Source organism: Grampus griseus (assembly GCF_964374135.1).
Source record: "Grampus griseus genome assembly, chromosome: 4".
NCBI lineage: Eukaryota > Metazoa > Chordata > Mammalia > Artiodactyla > Delphinidae > Grampus > Grampus griseus.
Window position 1 is genome coordinate 139,954,075 of NC_138997.1, and position 17,792 is coordinate 139,971,866.

A 17,792-nucleotide genomic window follows, 5' to 3' on the forward strand; every position below is an offset into this window, starting at 1 on the left:
GAAGGCGGTCTGGGGCGGGGCATCTGGTTTCTGACCCCTCTCAGCTACTGACCAGCCCTGACCCTTGGGTAAGTGACTTCATCTCCCACTCTGTACGACGGTTTTGATCACAGACCTTGTCTCTGGAGGTTCTGCAATATTGACAGGAAGTAATGCACATGAACGCTAGGCCAGCGGCTCCTAAACTTGTCTGCACATTACACGGCTTCCAAAACTGTACCTTACCTCCAGAGACTGATTCAGTTGGCCTGGGGCGTGGCCTGGGCTTTGAAATTTTCAAAGATCCCCAGGAGACGCTGAAGTGCAGACAAGTCTGGGGAGGCACGGCGCTATGCATTGCGTAACCGCTCGATAAAAGACAACTAACAGAAAAGCCCGTTCTACAGATTAAGAGACCAAGGCCCGGCAGGGAAGACCTCAAAGCGACCTTCCCGAGGCTGTACGTCCCGGGCCCGAGCTCGGATCTTGCCCTCCTGGTCTCTCGCAGGCGGCCAGGTGGGGTCCGGGCTCTTCCTCCCCCGCACACCTGCTCGGGGGCAGGGGCGCCCATCGATGCGCTCCGCTGCTCGGCTCCCCACGCCTGGTCGCTGCCCGCTCGTGCCCCTTCCCCCTCCCGGGCGCTTCCCACTTCCAAGATGGCCGCGGGTGGAGCCGACCAGGTAAGGAAGCCCCTGATGGGTGTTCACGGGGGGTCTGCGGGCATGAAAATCCCCTCAGGCCTCCCCACAGGCTCCTCTTGCCCTTCGGGAAAGAAAAGGTCCGGCAACGCCGCTCCGAAGCCCGTGGCGGGCGGGCGAGCGGGCCGGAGGAGGGGCAGCGGAACGAGCGTCGAGCTCGAGGAGCGGCGGCAGCCCGGCTGGGCGCGGCAGCCCGGGCGGAAGAGCAGCCTGCGCAGGCAGGGGGCGGGGCGGGGCGAGGGCGCGCGGGGCGGGGCGAGGGCGCGCGGGGCGGGGCGAGGGCGCGCGGGGCGGGGCGAGGGCGCGCGGGGCGGGGCGAGGGCGCGCGCCGCTGTTGGCTGCGGGCAGCTCGCGGGCACCTGCCGGCCCGGCCCGCCGCCTGCAGCGCCGGGTGTCCTCGCCGCGCAAGTTGCGGGTCCCGCAGGGCCTGGGCTGCGGGCCCGCTGGCCCCGGGGATGGCGTCGGAGCCGCGCTAACTCCGGTACTGAGGGCCTCCGGCGAGCGCCGGGCCGCGAGGGAGGGAGGGCGCCGGGGCGCGCGGGGCCGCTGACACCTGCTGCAGCGTCGGCCGGAGCGTGGAGGCGGCCTGAGGCGGGGCGGAGCTGGCCGCGCGGGTTCGGGTCCTGCCTGCGCGCCCCCTCGACGCGCGGCCGCCGCTCCCTCCCACGGTGGGGGAGCGCGTGGGGCACGGGGAGCATCGCGGGGCCCGGGGGCGCTCGGCTCGCCCGCTCCTCGGTGAGACGCGCGCCCCGACCCGCTCCTTTCCCGGAACTTGACGAAAAGTTTTCCCCCTCAGACGCGCGGGGCTCCCGGGCCGGGAGAGGAGCCGGCTCGGCGCTCCCCGACCCATAAGAGCCCCCACGGCGTCGGGGCCACAGAACACCGGGATCCCGCCACTTCGGAGCCCCCCAGCCGCCGGGACCCCCTCCACCTCAGGGCCCCCGACCCCTGCGACCCCCGGCAGTTTGCAGTCCCCGACTCGCCGGAGCCCCTCTCCCCACACCTCGGAGCCTCCGACCGCCCGGAACCCCCTCCACCTCTGGGTCCACCTGGCAGCTCCCGACCCCCTTGCTTCTCAGATCCCTGTTCTGGGGCCGCAGACGCCCCCTTCTCTTGGGACCGCCTACTCCCCAGGCCGGGGACTCCCTTTTGCTTCAGGGGCCCCCGTACCTGGACTACAGCCCCCTCAGCCTCGGGGACCCGCCCCTCGGGATGCATCCCAGCGGGAGGCTGAGGGGCAGGAGCTGTATGGGGACAGAGAGCTGCCCCGAGGAAGGAGCGGGGGGGGGGGGGGGCGGCGGCCGCCGGGAAGGCTCCTCTTCACGAGGCCGCAGCGCCGGCCGGCGGACCCCAGACCCCGCGCCTGCGCAGCGGGCCACAGGCAGCCGCGTGCGTTTCAAAGTTGGACAGGCGCCATCTGCTCCAACTTGGATGTGGAAGTGGAAGCTTGGCTTTGGGAAGTTCTGTGGGCAGGAGGCTCCTGGGCACGGACTCACGCCCTTCGTTTACGGGGCAGGGCGGTGTCTTAGGGCCCGTGACTGCAGGCGTTGGCCCCTCGCCGTTGTCTTGGCTACCTTTGTAGAGGATGGGTGGCTGCTGGGCACTGTTAGGAGCTGTGCATGGACCAGACCAGACCTTACAGTAGTCCCTTCCTCTTGCCCGGTTTATCTGGCCGGTACCAACCTGTGTCTCAGGTTTGGATAGGGCTTCTTCCCAACTGCTTAGCCCCTGTCCCACCTGGGTTGCTCCGCCCTCCCACCCCCCAACCAAGGCTGCCTTACTACTGTCTTGGTGGTGGTATGTTTGACCCCTTGAGACTGTGGGCTTCACCTGACTAACAGCCCTTGTGAGAAGCTGGCATGTTCTTGGGGCTCAGGGTTATTGAGTGAATGCACCCTTTGGGCCGCATCGAGGGCGGTCAGGTAACCGGTTCAGGGTCACCCAGCTGGAGAGGGGCAGGGATGACATTCACACTGAGGCAGGTCACGGGGCCAGGCTCCGCTCATCTCAGTGTCCTTCACGGCCCCAGCAGGTCCTGGCAGGTCCTTGCTTAGCACTTTGCGTGGCGCCGAGGTGGGCTTGCTCCATGCTCGCGAGACTGTTTACAGCCTGCCCCCAGCCCACCCTCTCATGCTCCGAATCAGGGCTGCCTCACCTGGCCTCCGCGGGTCCCTGCAGTTCCCCTCAGGCACCTCTCTCTACTTCTCCACCCCTCCACCCCTCCGCCCTTCCACTTCTCCATCTCTCCCTCCCACTGCCCTACTTCCCTCTGTCCAGCGGGTGAGTTCCTGCCCGTCCTACCTCCACTTCCCCTTGCTTGTGCTCTGCTGAAGGCCTCTCAGCAGAGAGGACACAGCTTATCAGAGCAACATGCTTAAGAATCTGTCTTCCCTGTTGGTCAGAGCTTCTGACTGTCACGTCCTCACCCTCAGCACAGAGGATGCTTGCCCAGCATGGCGTGGGTGCTCGCGGAGCTTTGAGACCTTGGAGAAGATTTGTCATCACACCAGACATTGTACCTAATATGTAAGAGAGGATTTTAGGAAAATGGGTACGTGTTGTCAATGTTTGCTGTAGGGAGGGTATACAGTTTCTAGGGTCTGGGTTTAGAATTCTAGATCGTCAAGTTGCAAGGACCTCGGGTAGTTTGGCTGGGCTAGTCACCTCATTTGACAGATGGGGAAGCTGAGGCCCAGCGCTCGGTCAGTGCCGCAGCGGAGGTGCGAGGAGAGATGCTGGTGACAGGGCGAAGCCGTACAGTGAGGCTGTGCAGACTGGCTGTGTCTGGGCTTGCTTATGCAAATGAGTTGCTAAAATAGGGGGCCTGAGCTGGCTGGCCGTGTCGGGTGCCCGGGGAAGAGCGATGCCAGCGAGCATCTTCCAAGGCACGATTCTAAAGGCTTTATGTAGGTTTCTTCCCCGATCTTGTCAACTGCCTAATGAAATAGGGTCTATTATTGTCCCCCTCTTACTACGTGGAAATCGAGGCACAGAGAAGTTAAACTAGTCCAAGGTCCAACAACTGCTAGGCGGAGGAGCCAGGATTTGAACTTACGTGGTCTACCTCCAGAAGCTGCATTATTTTTTCCCCTTGTGTATTTTAGTTTTAAAACTTTTCTATTGAAGTCTAACATACATACAGAGAAGTCTAAATATTGTTGTATTTAACTTATCGATGATCACAAAGTTTAGGGTCTGTACTCTTAAGCACAACAGCAAGCCATGTTTGGCCTTTGATGTCAGACCCGGTTTGAATCCTGTTTCTCTTGCTGTGTGACCTTGGGTGTGTCACTCAGCTTCTCTGAATCTCATAGTTTCTTGGGTGTACTTGGCAGGCTTGTGATGATTAGAGCATGTGATAGCTCCTGGTATGTTTGGTGTTTGGTAAATTTTCAGTAAATTATTTGACTTATTAATAATTAAGATTATAAATTGTGTTGGCTTTGTTAAGTGGACTATCTTCCGAACCTGTGAGTTGCCTTCCGGTCACTTTACAGGTACTTATGATGATTAGTTTTGGTAAATATATGAAGCTGAAACATTTGGGGGTAGAGGGGAAACCTCCCCTGTGCACTGAAAGTCCTTAATTTAAAATGTCCCACCTGTGCCTTTTAAACATCACCACCTTTGGGCGGTGTAAGTTAAATATCTGTTCCTTAGGGTTGGGAAGGAGCCTCTGGGGACCCTCAGCAGTTTAACGCCAGTTTCTGCCTGGTTTGCTGATGGACGGAAACTTACTGAACTACATCGCGTTGAGTTCCAGGTGCCTCAAAGTTGCCGTGCACCGTCCAGAGGAATATATTGGGCTTCTAGGAAATTCTTTTTTAGGATTCTTTTTATCCTAAAGAATAACTCTTTAAAAAAAACAAACTACTTTTCTAGTTGACTTTCCTATTCTGTGGTTTTTTTTTTTTGGCTGTGCCGCGTAGCATGCGGGGTCTTAGTTCCCTGACCAGGGATCAACCCCACCCCCTTCCCTGGCAGTGGAAGCATGGAGTCTTAACCACTGGACCGCCAGGGAAGTCCCGACTTTCCCTTTCTATGTAATGCACATTAGTCCATTATTTTAGGCCGCTTGTACAGCAGTGGAAAGAGTAAGCACCTTAGTGTAGGCTCCAGGTCAGCCCCAGCAGGACCCCTTCAGTCTGTGTTCCATCTGCGCCTCGGTCTTGTCTGTGAGATGGTGATGACAGTGTCCTCAGCTCTGGGGGTTGCTGGGGAGGTTACATAGGTCATAGATGGTGGGTGTGGACACCGAACACAGTGCCCACCGTGCAGCGTGCACCGGTGAGCAGAGGCAGCTGCTTGTGTTAACTGTTAATGCCGAGGCGCCTGAGATGCAGAACGTCCTATGCCTTTCTTTCCACTGCTTGAATTAAAAAGAGAAAGAGACTCACAGTGGTTGGTGCTTGTGAGCCCTCTACACAAATGTCTGATTGTCATGGGAGATGTCTCACAGGTCAGTGGGTTCTCCTTTTTGTTTGGTCTAGGCTTGAGGTGAAGGCCTGAGAGAGCCACTCCTGTGGCGAGTCTGGCGGTCCCACCAGCATCCTCACCAGGAAACGTGAAGGACCCCTGAGAGGCCTTCTGGAGGGTGACGCAGGTGTTGGAGAGAGAAGACTCAGGTGGGACCCTCCCTGCAAGACCTTGGGCAGGTTGCTGCCTCTGGCTCAGCCCAGCGTTGTTCCCACCTGTGAGATCCTCTTCTTTCACGGGAGGGATAAGGATTTGAGGAGGTGCTTGATGTCTGCATTAGGGCTGTAAGTAGCAAAGCTTACCAAGGGGCTTTGGGGTCACAGACTTGGGCTCAGGCCGCAGCTGCTGCCACGTGAAAGTGGAGACCTGGGCAAGCTGTGTGCTTCGGTTTCCTCCTCTGTGCAGTGGGGGTGATGCCTGGCGCAGAGGGCTGCTGAGGGCTCTGGCACAGAATGGCATGGTAAGAGCTTAGAACGGTGCCTGGTGCTCATGAAATTGTAGTTTTATGGCGGTGCTCTGGTGTTGTCAGGACTTGCAGTCCGAGTTCCTGCCCTCTGGAAACTTTGGATCTGTGACAGATGGGCCCTCAGGCCATGGCTGATAGAAAGGGGCCGTGTACGCCTGACTCTTAAGCGGCAGGGTACGGCGAGCAGCGGCAGGCCTGGGTTGACAGGAGGCTTGGCAGCGAAGATGAGCGCACCCTCCGTGGAGGATCAGGGAGAGTGGCGTTGTCCCCGTGCTGATGGGGGTGCGAGGGGGCCGCTCTCCTCCGCGGTGTCCAGAGGGGAGAGCTGGGACGAGGGAGGCTGTGTATAGCACACGCCCCGTGGGCAGGAAGGAGCCACGGGAGAGGAGAGGAGTGCAGAGGATGTCTGCATGGACGGGCAGAGCTGTCCCTCCCTGAAGCCACCAGTGAGTGGAGTTTTCTTCCCCTGGGACCCTAACTAAATCATTTAGTTTTGGTTTCATAAACTGTTTCTTTCATTTATGAAGACTTGGTCAAGACTTAGTCCCATTACTTTTTAAGGAGGAGAAAATTAAATTGTTGCTTCAAGATGGACTTGTTTTCCAAAGCCTTGTTCAGAGTCACTGGCAGAGCTGCTCTCCACTCTCTGACTCGTATTAAACTAAAGACAGGCCCCTGGGAGTGAAGGTTGTGTCAGTCTCTTGGGCACTTTTCCTCTTTGCTTCCTGCAGGACTCAGTTTTGTGGCAGGTAAGTAAAATTCAGGTGGCCTTGCTGCCTGGAATAGAAAGTCTTCGTCTTATCTGTGCATCATGTCTTGTGTGTTTCTCTCCTCCGGACGGTGACGGCTGCTCCTCATCAGACTTGGATCTGGTGCCGGGCTGTGCCCGGGTGACTCTGAGAGCCCAGGTCGCATGCTGTGGCGGCCACTGCGCAGGGGGTCGTGTGAGACTTTGGGAAACAACTGCAGAGGGAAATTTCGTTTTACTTTCCTGAGCCGTCAAGTGTTGACAGTGTTGGTCGCCGTCTAGTCTAGCAGCGGATACGGCGCACAGGGCGGTCACCGCTCACTTGCTGGGTCTGTCGTCTGCACGCACGGCTGGGAGCGCGATCTATTTTCTTCCTCTTCTGTGACCTCCCCTGCTCACCTTGTTCTTGAAACACAACCCAGCTCTCAACAGATGTTTCTTGGATGGATTGCCCCTGAAACCTGCCCACAACTAGAATGTAGTTGTTAGTAATAATTAATTCAGCAAATACAATTTTTTTTTTTTGGCTGCACTGCGTGGCATGTGGGATCTTAGTTCCCCCACCAGGAATCGAACTTATGCCCCCTGCAGTGGAAGCACGGAGTCTTGACCACTGGACCGCCAGGGGAGTCCCGCAAATAGATTTTTTAATCCTTAACCATGCTAGGCATTTGACCAGGCAGTGGTATCCAGAAACTGTTAGCATGTGCCCGCCTGAAGCTTAGTCAGGAGCCAGGAGAGAGAGACACGGAAACTGCTGCAGGTGGGGTGTGGCCGCAAGGAGCTCAGGAGGAAGGAGGGCCTGCAGCCTCCTGGGGGAGTTGAGAAAGGCTTCTCAGGGGAGGTGCTGTGTCTCCTTGTGGCACACGCTCCCAGATCCCCAGGGGCGCTGATGGCAGAGCTGGGGAGAGTACCTGCGGCAGTGGCGCAGGACGGCTGGGTGCTGAGAGAGGTGAGGGTGACGGCATGAGGCTGGTGTGGCTGGCAGGGACGGATCCAGAGGGCCCTGGGCCGGCTTGGGGAATTTAGGCTTACTCTGTCTTTAGAGAACGTGTGATTTGGAGGCAGGCCATCTGCAGCTGGTCTCCTGGCTGGCTTCCAGAGTCCACCCTGCAGCCTCTCTTGGAAGCACCCCCTTTGTGCAGCCTCTCCCTGCAGGGCCCCGTCGGAAGGCAGGTGCTCTGGCGCGTGGCTTCTGGTTTTATGGCACTGGTAGCACCAGGTGAAAGGGCTTGAGGACAGTTGGCCTTGGCCCTTGCGGAGTTTGGTCTTAGAATATGGTGCAAGGGGAAGTACTTTTTCCCTTTTAGGTTTATTTCTCTGAAGGCTGTTCTCTGAGTCTGTTCCTCAAGTTTAAGAAACTTAAGCTGGGCTTGGAACCATCGGGGGCCCCAAAGGTCCCTCAGCTTCTCCCTAGAAGAGGCCCTCAGGCTTCTCTCTGTGGCCCCAAGGCAGAGGAGAGAAGACGGAGGACGAGGCCACCACCAAGCGGCTTGGGACTCTGTCCGACCTTGTTTCTTTCTTCCCTGTGCTTCCATCTTGGCGACTCAGAGGAGAAGGGGTCCTTGGGTCCACATCACACACTTGTTCCATGTTGCTGCCTATTCTAGTGTCAAAATTTCAGTTTAAATTCGTAGGTTTTTTTTCCAGGTACTCAGGCTCTTTATGTGGCTGGAGTGGAGGAAATTCACATTTATTGGGCACCTACCGTGTGTCAGGTACAGGTGTGCCGGCGCTTCACCACACCTCATTTCCTTTATCCTCAGCCAGCCTGTGAGGTGTATGGTATCGCCCCCTTTTACTCCTGGGGAGGAGGGAAGTTGAGGCTCAGAAAGGTTGAGCATCTCCCCAGCTAGTAAGTGGCAGGGCCAGAATTTCAGCTGGGGCTGTCGGAGGGTCTCGGCTCTGCTTACTATGAGTTTTTCCTCTTGTGTTTATGGCTTTTTGCCAGTTTGACCTGTTGGTGTGTTGATGGTATTTGGATAATTCTCATTACCTTTGGCGTTGCCAAAGATTAGCTCTTAACTATGTGCTAAAAATGTTTCTTACTGGATTTTCCTCTTGATTAAAAAAAAAAAGTAGAACTTTCAAATTGGTATACAGATTTATCTTCCTGTGTCTTCCCGTCGTGAATCCTGTTGTTTCACATCATGGTTTGGTTCGGGAGTTTTCCCAGCGCAGGGTTCCAGAGACAGTTTGCTGTGGCCTTGCCTGGGAGGAACTCCTGGCTGGGGACTCAGGGTAGGGGCCGCAGCCCAGGAAATTCAGGGCAGTGTGAACTGCAAAACAGTTAAGACAGGTTCCCGTGTGGTGAGGGGAATGCCCAGATCCTTTCCGAGGATGAACTGAGTTTTTGCTCTGTAGGTTAGGGAAGCACTTTATTTTGTGCAATACCTTTATAATCTCATTTTTGTATTAAGCTGTAATTTTGCTTGTAGTTTTGTTTTGGTGTAGTTCTACCTTCCAAGAAAAATTGATAACCAATTAGTACGACACCATGATTAAATAATCCTTCCTTACTCACTGGGTCATATTTCAAGTTTTTATTCATAGTTCAGTCTATTTCTTTCTTTCTTTTTTTTTTTTTTTTGCGGTACACGGGCCCCTCACTGCTGTGGCCTCTCCCGTTGCGGAGCACAGGCTCCGGACGCGCAGCCTCAGCGGCCATGGCCCACGGGCCCAGCCGCTCCGCGGCATGTGGGATCTTCCCGGACCGGGGCACGAACCCGTGTCCCCTGCATTGGCAGGTGGACTTTCAACCACTGCGCCACCAGGGAAGCCCAGTTCAGTCTATTTCTGAATTCCGCAATTGAATTCATTCCTTCTTATTTCTGTTTTTGCTCCAGTGCTGTACTGTGTGACTGGTTCCTTCCATGTCTGGGAGGGGGGGAGATTACCCCTCCCCCGTTTTCTGCTTTTAATGAATTTGCTTTGGCCGTGTTGACAGTGAGAGGCAGACCAGGCTTCCTGAAGGGGAGCGGGAAGCTCATTGCAAAAGCTAAAATAACACCCGAAAGGGGGTGGTTATCAGTATTACTGCCAGGCTTCAGACCTTCAGCTGTTTGCTGTTGTATGATAGCAGCTGCTAACAGTGCCTGCGGTGGGGGGCGCCTGCTGAATGCCTTTCTCACGGCACTTTATTTAATTCTCCCAAGGCAATCTAGTGGAGTTGGGATTAGAACCCAGGAAGGACTGAGCCCAAAGTTCCCTTCTTTATGTGGTTTCTGTTCGATGGATCAAATTTAAAGGCACCACCAGGTTTCTTTAGTTTTTGATGTTTTAAAAGGACAGGAGATGGTAATGTAACAAACCCCAGGGTTCTCAGAGCACAGGGGACTGTGCTGTCCAGGCTGATGCGCCTCCTACCCCAGTCTTAGGCCAGAGAACCATAAGCAGGGCCTGTGTGTTTACTGCAGGTTCATGGCCTTTATTTTTTCCTTTATTGATCATCCGTCTTCACTGAGCCAGCCTTCTGACCTGGGTTTTTATAACCCCAAACTATACCATTCATCCACTACTATGGCTTATTTTGGGGTCAGTCCTATAGATCCCAGCTCTGCGGCTAAATAACAATGTGATCCTGGACCCATTTCTTTTTTTTTTCTTTTTGGTTGCCTTGGGTCTTTGTTGCTGCGCGCAGGCATTCTCTAGTTGCGGCGAGCGGGGGCTACTCTTTGTTGTGGTGCATGGGCTTCTCATTGCGGTGGCTTCTCTTGTTGCGGAGCACGGGCTCTAGGGCACAGGCTCAGTAGTTGTGGTGCATGGGCTTAGTTGCTCCGCGGCATGTGGGGTCTTCCCGGACCAGGGCTCGAACCCGTGTCCCTTGCATTGGCAGGCAGATTCTTAACCACTGCGCCACCAGGGAAGTCCCATGGACCCGTTTCTTGACCTGAGCCTCAGTTTCTTCCATGGTAAAGGGGATAATATGCCCCGCCTTGTAGACCTGAGTAAGGTGACTAAAACATCGTGGAGACCCATGGCTAACTTGAATGTGTTTGGGGTCATCTCACTGCACATGGCATACACAGTTCATCTTCTTTTCTGTCATGAGGAAGGCGTCTCGATTTCTGTGCTGTCTCAGAACAAGTTGAACCTTGACTTATGTATGGGTTATGAATTCACATACTTTTGACAGAGGTATCCTGTTTATCATTTAAAAAAACGTGGAAAACAAAACCCCTTCTCTCTGCCCGGCACAGCCCTCACACTCCCAGTGCTGTCCTGAGGATCGCAGATGTGACTGGGGGCAGTGATGGGGATGATAAAGATGGTTATTTTATGTATTTTTACCCTAGGTGTATCCTTTGTTTGAATTATCTTCCTGTTGTTTTATATCATGATAATATACGTTAAAACTCTAGCTTCTGGCCCTGAATTAAAACTTGTGTATGTAGGGCTTGTTTCAAGGATTCCTCTTTTAAAAGGGGTGTCAGAACATTTGAACGTGCGTCAGAGGAATTGCATCTTTGGCTTTTATATTCACTGTCCTGATTTCCGTTTTGGTGTTTTTTCTAGTTTTTCCGTGGACCAAGATGACTGATGGAAACCTTTCCACCACTACAAATGGCGTAGCCTTGGTGGGCATTCTGGACGGTCGACCAGGAAACCACGTTCAGAACCTGCAACCCCTGAATCTCAAGGCACCCAGATCCCTCTCGTTGCCCGAGTACGGGCCCAAGCTGAAACTTGGTGCTTTAGAAGATCGGCACAGCCTTCAATCGGTGGACTCAGGCATCCCTACCCTAGAGATCGGCAACCCGGAACCTGTCCCCTGCAGCGTGGTCCACGTGAAGAGGAAACAGTCCGAGTCGGAGATCATCCCTGAGCGAGCCTGCCAGAGCGCGTGCCCACTGCCTTCCTACGCGCCACCAGCTCCCACCAGTGCCGAGCGGGAACAGAGTGTGCGGAAGTCCTCCACGTTTCCCAGGACAGGCTATGACTCAGTGAAGCTCTACAGCCCCACCTCCAAAACCCTGAACCGCGGCGACAATGTCTCAGTCTGCAGCGTGTCCAGTCTCGGCACAGAGCTGTCAACCACGCTGTCCGTCAGCAATGAGGACATCTTGGACCTCGTGGTCACGAGCAGCTCCAGTGCCATCGTGACCCTGGAGAATGACGATGACCCACAGTTTACTGATGTCACCTTGAGCTCCATCAAGGAAACCCGTGACCTACGCCAGCAGGACTGTGTTGATGAAACCGAGGAGGGGAGGAAATTGAAAATATTGGGACCATTTAGTAACTTCTTTACAAGGTAATGCCGTCTTTATCTCTCTAGAAGAGCCAGGTTATTCAGTTCAGACCAGTTGCTTTGTTGTTCTTGTCTGCAGTGTGTCCTGTGTTTCCTGCCCACAGAGCAGACACTGTCATACAGAAAATTATGCCCTTTCCAGTAGCCCAGAGTCCTGTGGACTTGTGCGGAGGACTGGTGATTCTGCTGTTCGATTCCTCACTGCTGGCTGTCACTTCTGTGTCCCTGTCACTCGCACAGTCTCTTGTCACTTCCTGGCCTCTGACCTGCTGTGGCTGAGGCTGACCTGTAAGTGGCCACTGTTAGCAAATCAGCAGCCTTTGTCAGCTTTATCCTCCGAAGGGCCCTTTATGCTGATAACTTGAGTTTCTTGGGCCAAGCAGAGGGTGCTGGCGAGGGTGATATCGGACTTAGTAACTCCAGCCTCCGCTGGCACAACCCAAGGCAGGTATTTCTGGGTGCCCCTGGACACGTGCCCTGTGCTCCTGCCTGGCTGTGCTCTTTTGTTCGTGTTCTGGCCCTGGGCCTGCTTCTGAGATGTGTGCTGTCACTGCACTGCAGCCACACACGTTCCCACCTGTGTTAGGACCGGGCCATCCACCCCACTCCCCGTGGTGCCCTGTCCCCAGGCGCCGAACCGGGATGCTGGCATCCCTGTGTCTCACCTTAAGCCCCGTGCAGCCCTTCCTACAGCCTCTTTTTTGTGCCCTTGTGTTTCCGTTCAACAAGTGTTTTGTGTTTGCGTCCTGGGCTCTGCCCTTGACAGGCAATATGGGAGTAATTTGGTAGTGACCTTGGGTGGGCTTGCGGGCTGGGGGTGGTGGAAGTGGTGGAAGTGGACATATCAGTCAGTCACATAGGCAAATGTGAACTCTCAGACTGTGGAGTGCCGCAGGGAAGGGCCGAGGGCCCTGGAGACTGTGTGCAGAAGGGCCGTCTGGTCCCCAGCAGCTCTCTGGAGGGCCTGGGCCCAGGGCCTGGCAGGTAGGAACGCCGCCGTGGTCCACCTGGCTGCCCCTGTCTGTGCCCGTAGCGGAGCCCGTGTTGGACACTTGGCGGTACGGGTGTCCCTTCGAGGTGGTGGATGTGCTGGCTTGAATCAGCCGGGGCTTCTGCGGCTGTGGGCGTGCACGTCCACTTACGGCTGCCTCGGCTCACGCATCGTCTGACGGTGGGGTCGTCTTGGATGAGCCGAGACCAGTCCTGAGTGAGAAGCTCTCCGATGGCGGCTGTGGTTTTATGGGGCACCTCTTCTCTCTGATGCACCCGCAGACAGGTATTGTGCTACTCCCAGGAGAATCCTGGCCCCAGAACTCAGTGACTTCACGGTTGCCTTCAGTGGGAGAAACCCAAGAGCCGTGGGGGAGACCCACGATCCTCACTGAGGCCATAGCCCTAAAACAGTGCTGCTGCAGATCAGGTCTGTGTGGCTGAACTGTTCCCTTTGCTCAGATCAGTGTCTTCAACTTTGCCTGTTGATGAACACCGCCTGGGTGCCTGTTAAATACGGCGCTTCAGGCTCCATCCCAGAGCTCCAGGATCAGAATCTCAGGGGAAGGGCTTTGGAGACAGGTTTTCAGAATCATCTGAGGTTCTTGGCAAATTTGGGAAACCTTGCTCGAAAATGGGGGTGGCTGGGAAACAGCATAGAGGAAAGAACTTAGCTTTGGAATTCAACAGATCTGCACCCACATTCTAGCTGTGTGACCTGGAACAAGTTACTTCTCCTCTCTGAGCTTTCTCATCTCTGAAGTAGCGTTAGTAAATAGCCTAGCACACGATGCCTGTTGTGTTGTTGATTTATTGATACCGTGTTTGTAGTCTTACCTGCATTGTTCCCATCGTCATTTGCTTTCTGTCTCAGCTTCATCATCTACAAAATGGGTATGATGAGGCCTACTCCTGCAGTGGTCAGGGAGCCGAAGTGGGCGCACACATGTGGACCTTAGTACGGACCCAGACAGAGTGAACGTTGCAGCGTCAGTTGTTTGTTGTGATGGTCGTGACTGCGTCTTGCTTTGTCTGCTTGCCTTTGTCTTACTGTCTATGTTGGAGCCTCATTTCCTTTGAAAGGAAACACTATCAATTACTGCAGATTGTTTCTTGAAAACCTTTCTTGGCTTTGTGCCACAGAAATCAAATGTCTCCTCGTTGTTTTATTTCTTAATTCTTATCTCCTTCCCCTCGTTTTGATGACTGTGACATTATTATTGTGAGCCATTATTAAGTACCTTTGGGAAGCAGGTGGCATATTAATGACAAGTGAATCAAGATCTGTGATATCGTGGGCCAAGTGTAGTGAATTTTTTGTCCTGGAGTCTTAAGTGTTAGAGAAGAGTTTCAGTCCATAATTCCTTTGAGAGGAAAACGGGGGGTTCTGTGCAAAAATGTCTGGAACCCACTAAACATTTTACAGGTGAGTTTATAGGCAGGGCCTGGCACACAGCAGGTACTTCGAGGACGGTGGACCGTGTGAGTTCTTGTTGGGGGCAGGGCTGCGGCTGGAGCTGGTCCTTCGTGGTTCCCAGCCCAGGCTTCTGAGTCATCCTGTGTCTCCACTCTGTCCCCTCAACCCAGCGACTCCCTTGACCCTCGTGCCCGTCTGTTGTCCTTGTCCTCACCGAGTCCACTTCTGGGTTGTAGAAAGCAGTGTGGGCGGCATTGTGGAAGGCCGGTCTAGGAGAATGGGGCTCAGAGGAAGCAGTGGAGGTGGTCAGGGAACTTGGAGCCTGAGGGAGCAGACCTGTTGGTGAACCTGACTGCTTGATGAGGGTGGCCTGGACGAGTCAGGAGCAGAGGAGCGCCAGGAGGGCTGGCTGAGCCCGGCCACTGCCCCGAGGAAGCCCAGGCCCAGCTCCAGTTTGTGCCTTTGGCCCCTCCTTCACATAGGCTGCGGTAAGCACCTCCTGTGGAGACTCCACCCTGAGCTTAGAGATAGTCCCTGCCCGTAAGGAGCTCCCTCCAGTGGGGGAGATGGACACACACTGCAGGGGTGGGGGGCACGAGTCTTGACATGGGGCTGTGTGTGTGTGTGTGTGTGTGTGTGCGCGCGCGTGCGTGCGTGTTGGGGGTACCGAGGTCAGGAGCACTGGCTCAGGAGTTGGGCTGCCTGGGTTCCGTGTTAGCTGTCCTACTTAATAGCTGTGTGACCATGGGCAAGTTACTTCACCTCCCTGAGCCTTAAATGGGGCATAAAACTACTGTGCAAGGTTAGAGATCAAATAGGTGAAGCACCTAGCACACTTCCTGGCCCTCCGTAAGTAGTAGCTATCAGTGATTCTAACATAAATATTATCATTTCTAAAAAATATGTTTTCTAAAGCTTTCTCTGGTTCTTATCCCCATATTGTGCTTTACTTTGATCAATCCAGGATTGAAAAAGATGAGGATTTCTCCACTTTGGCTCTGTTGACATTTGGGGAGGGGTGAATCTTTGTGGTGGGAGCTGTCCTGTGCATTGAAGGCTGTTTAGCAGCATCCCTGGCCTCTACCCACTAGATGCCAGTAGCATCTTTCCAATTGTGACAACCGAAAATATCCTCAGACAGTGCCGAATGTCCCTGGAGGGCTGGGGTGGGGAGATGGGCAAAATCGCCCAACTGTCGAGGACTGCTGAGCTAGCAGGTTGTAAATGTTGGTATTTAATTGCTTCTTTGAAGGAAATTTACTAATGTTGTATACATATGTATATTTTTCGTTAAAGTCTAGTTGATTTATAATATTATATTAGTTTCAGTGATTCAATATTTTAATAGATTTATTCCATTTAAAGTTATTATAGGGACTTCCCTGGTGGTCCAGTGGCTAAGACTCTGCACTCCCAATGCAGGGGGCCTGGGTTCGATCCCTAGTCAGGGAACTAGATCCCACACGCCGCGACCAAAGATCCGCGTGCCACAGCTAAAGGTCCCGCGTGCCTCAACGAAGATCCCATGTGCTGCGACTAAGACCTGGTGCAGCCAAATAAATAAATACTAAAAAAAAAAAAAAAAAGTTAATATAAAGTATTGGCTATCTTCCACTGATGTAATATATTTTAAGCAGGATCCTCATCTTTTTTTTTTTTTTTTTTTTTTTGTGGTACACGGGCCTCTCACTGTTGTGACCTCTCCCATTGTGGAGCACACGCTCCGGACGCGCAGGCTCAGCGGCCATGGCTCACGGGCCCAGCCCCTCCGCGGCATGTGGGATCTTCCCGGACCGGGGCAGGAACCCGTGTGCCCTGCATCGGCAGGCGGACTCCCAACCACTGTGCCACCAGGGAAGCCCAGGATCCTCATCTTATATAGAAGAGAGGGACTGTGTTCAGGGCTCCTCTGAGCCCGGTGTAGTGTAAGAGCCTTTATCTAAAAAGCTGGACAGCAAATATGAGAGGAATTCAGTAACACACTTGTTTTCCACAGGAGATAGGGCTGGGATTTCTGTGAAGCCCGGGGTTTAAGGCTACTCATCTGCTCCGGGCTGGAAGGTAGTAATTACCTTTGACCACTTACACCTTCTTTTGTGCAGCCCTTTATTAAGCTCTCAGGAGAGATGAGCTGAGTATCCTTTGCTGAGAAGCGATGCTTGAACTGCATCTGAAGGGTGAGAAGGAGCTCGCCAAGCGAAGACGTGGGGCAGAGGGGACAGCTTGTGGACGGCTGGGAGCCGTGGAGCCCCTGGGTGTGTTTAAAGGAGTGTAATGAAGCATTTTTCCGGTCCGCTTCCCGACCTGGCTGAGAGGTCCTTGTGGGCACAGTCTGTGTCTGGTTCGCCCTGGCACTGAGTTGTAATTCAAAGATAGAGACAGAGGAGTTGGTGGTTCAGAGCCGGAGCTGCTCAGACCCAGGTTTGAACCTCAGCTCTGCCATTTTTGACCTGTGTGACCTCAAGAAACTTCCTTAATAACCTCTGTGGTCCCCAGGGTGTACTGGGTGACAGGGGGTTAATTGTGCTTCTTGTGAAGCGTTGATGTGGAGGTTAAACGACATCCTCCAGGTGAGGCTCTGGGCAGAGCACATGCCCAGTATGAGCAGGTTGGATTCCTGGCCCTGCTCTCTGCTTTTGTTGGGTTTCCCATAAGATTTCACTTTTTTAAAAAGGGAGTGTGAAAAAACTTGAAACCACTGGCTTAAGAAAAATAAATCTTTAGATGGGCACTTTGACTCAGTGGGCAAGTGCGCAACTAAAATTTTAGTTCCTGTACTGATCTAGGCATTTGGGATTTGACCATTTGAAAAGCGACATGAGCAGTGCTAAGGAACGTATCTGCCCCCTGCTTTCTTTTTAGGGAGGTGAGTTAGCTTACCAACAGGGCGGATGCACTTCAGAGACACGTGACAGCCAGAGCCCTTGGCACAGGGAGTAACAGACAATGCCCAGTGCCTGCCGGGTGCCATTCTCAGCACTTCTGAGGGGTCACCTTGCTTAATCTTCAGCTGCCACACGAGGGAGTGCCGTGTGTTAGATTCGATGGGCTGGCTTGTTCATCCTTCTAGGGGCCTTTCCTGCACTGTGGAGCCAGGGAGTTAAAAGTGTGTGTTTCCCAGAGATGCTTGCAGCCAGGGTTCTAGGCATGAATTAGGTCCCGTTTGTGAAAGATTTGAGGCCGAAGTCAGGCGGAGACCATGTTTCCTCCCCTTTGGCTGTTTTCTGCTGTTTAGTGATGTCATAGAGATGTGAGGCTTCCCCGCAGCATCCTCCCTGTGTCCCTTTCCCGAATGTGTAGAGGCCGCGGCGGTGCAGGAGGTGGCTGCGTTCTGCATCCCAGGGTTGAGAGGAGTTGTGGTGGCTTCCTGCTCCTGTTGCATTCCATTCCAGTGGCAGTTCAGATGTGGCAGCTCCCCTGGTGCGTCAGTTCTGTGTTGTTCAGGGAGCCGTTCCTGGGGGCCCAGTTTAGAGGTGCCTAGCTCAGCCCTTACAGCGATTTTGAAATCATCTAATTCCTTGAGTTAAATCCCTTTCTGCTTAAAATTCCTGGAGTGGGTTCTGTATGCTGCACTGAAAGCTGATGGATTCAGGTAAGTGCCGTAATAATTCTCATTTATAGGTGAGGAAACTGAGGCAAGAGGTGGTTAAGTAGCTAGCAAGGGATACAAAGATGATACGGGGTTTGGGACTCTGAACTTAGGTTTCTTTTCTGGAAAACAGAAATAAGTTCATGCTTCAAAGGATTAAATGGGGAGGAAATAAATG

The 17,792-nt window shown here is 53.9% G+C and overlaps 1 protein-coding gene across 4 annotated transcripts in view; it reads left to right on the top strand.

Moving 5' to 3' along the window:
- Nucleotides 1-628: 628 nt before the first annotated feature.
- Nucleotides 629-17,792, top strand: part of TBC1D14 (TBC1 domain family member 14) — a 103,185-nt gene continuing 86,021 nt past the window's right edge. For 3 of the 4 annotated variants that reach the window (XM_082653763.1, XM_082653764.1, XM_082653765.1), the window contains exons 1-2: nt 1,072-1,158; nt 10,883-11,621. In XM_082653763.1, coding sequence (XP_082509889.1) covers nt 10,900-11,621 — 722 coding nt within the window. In that variant the 5' untranslated portion in view covers nt 1,072-1,158; nt 10,883-10,899. Of the gene's footprint in view, nt 660-1,071; nt 1,159-10,882; nt 11,622-17,792 lie in introns of those variants that run through there. The other variant, XM_082653762.1, reaches the window with a different exon arrangement.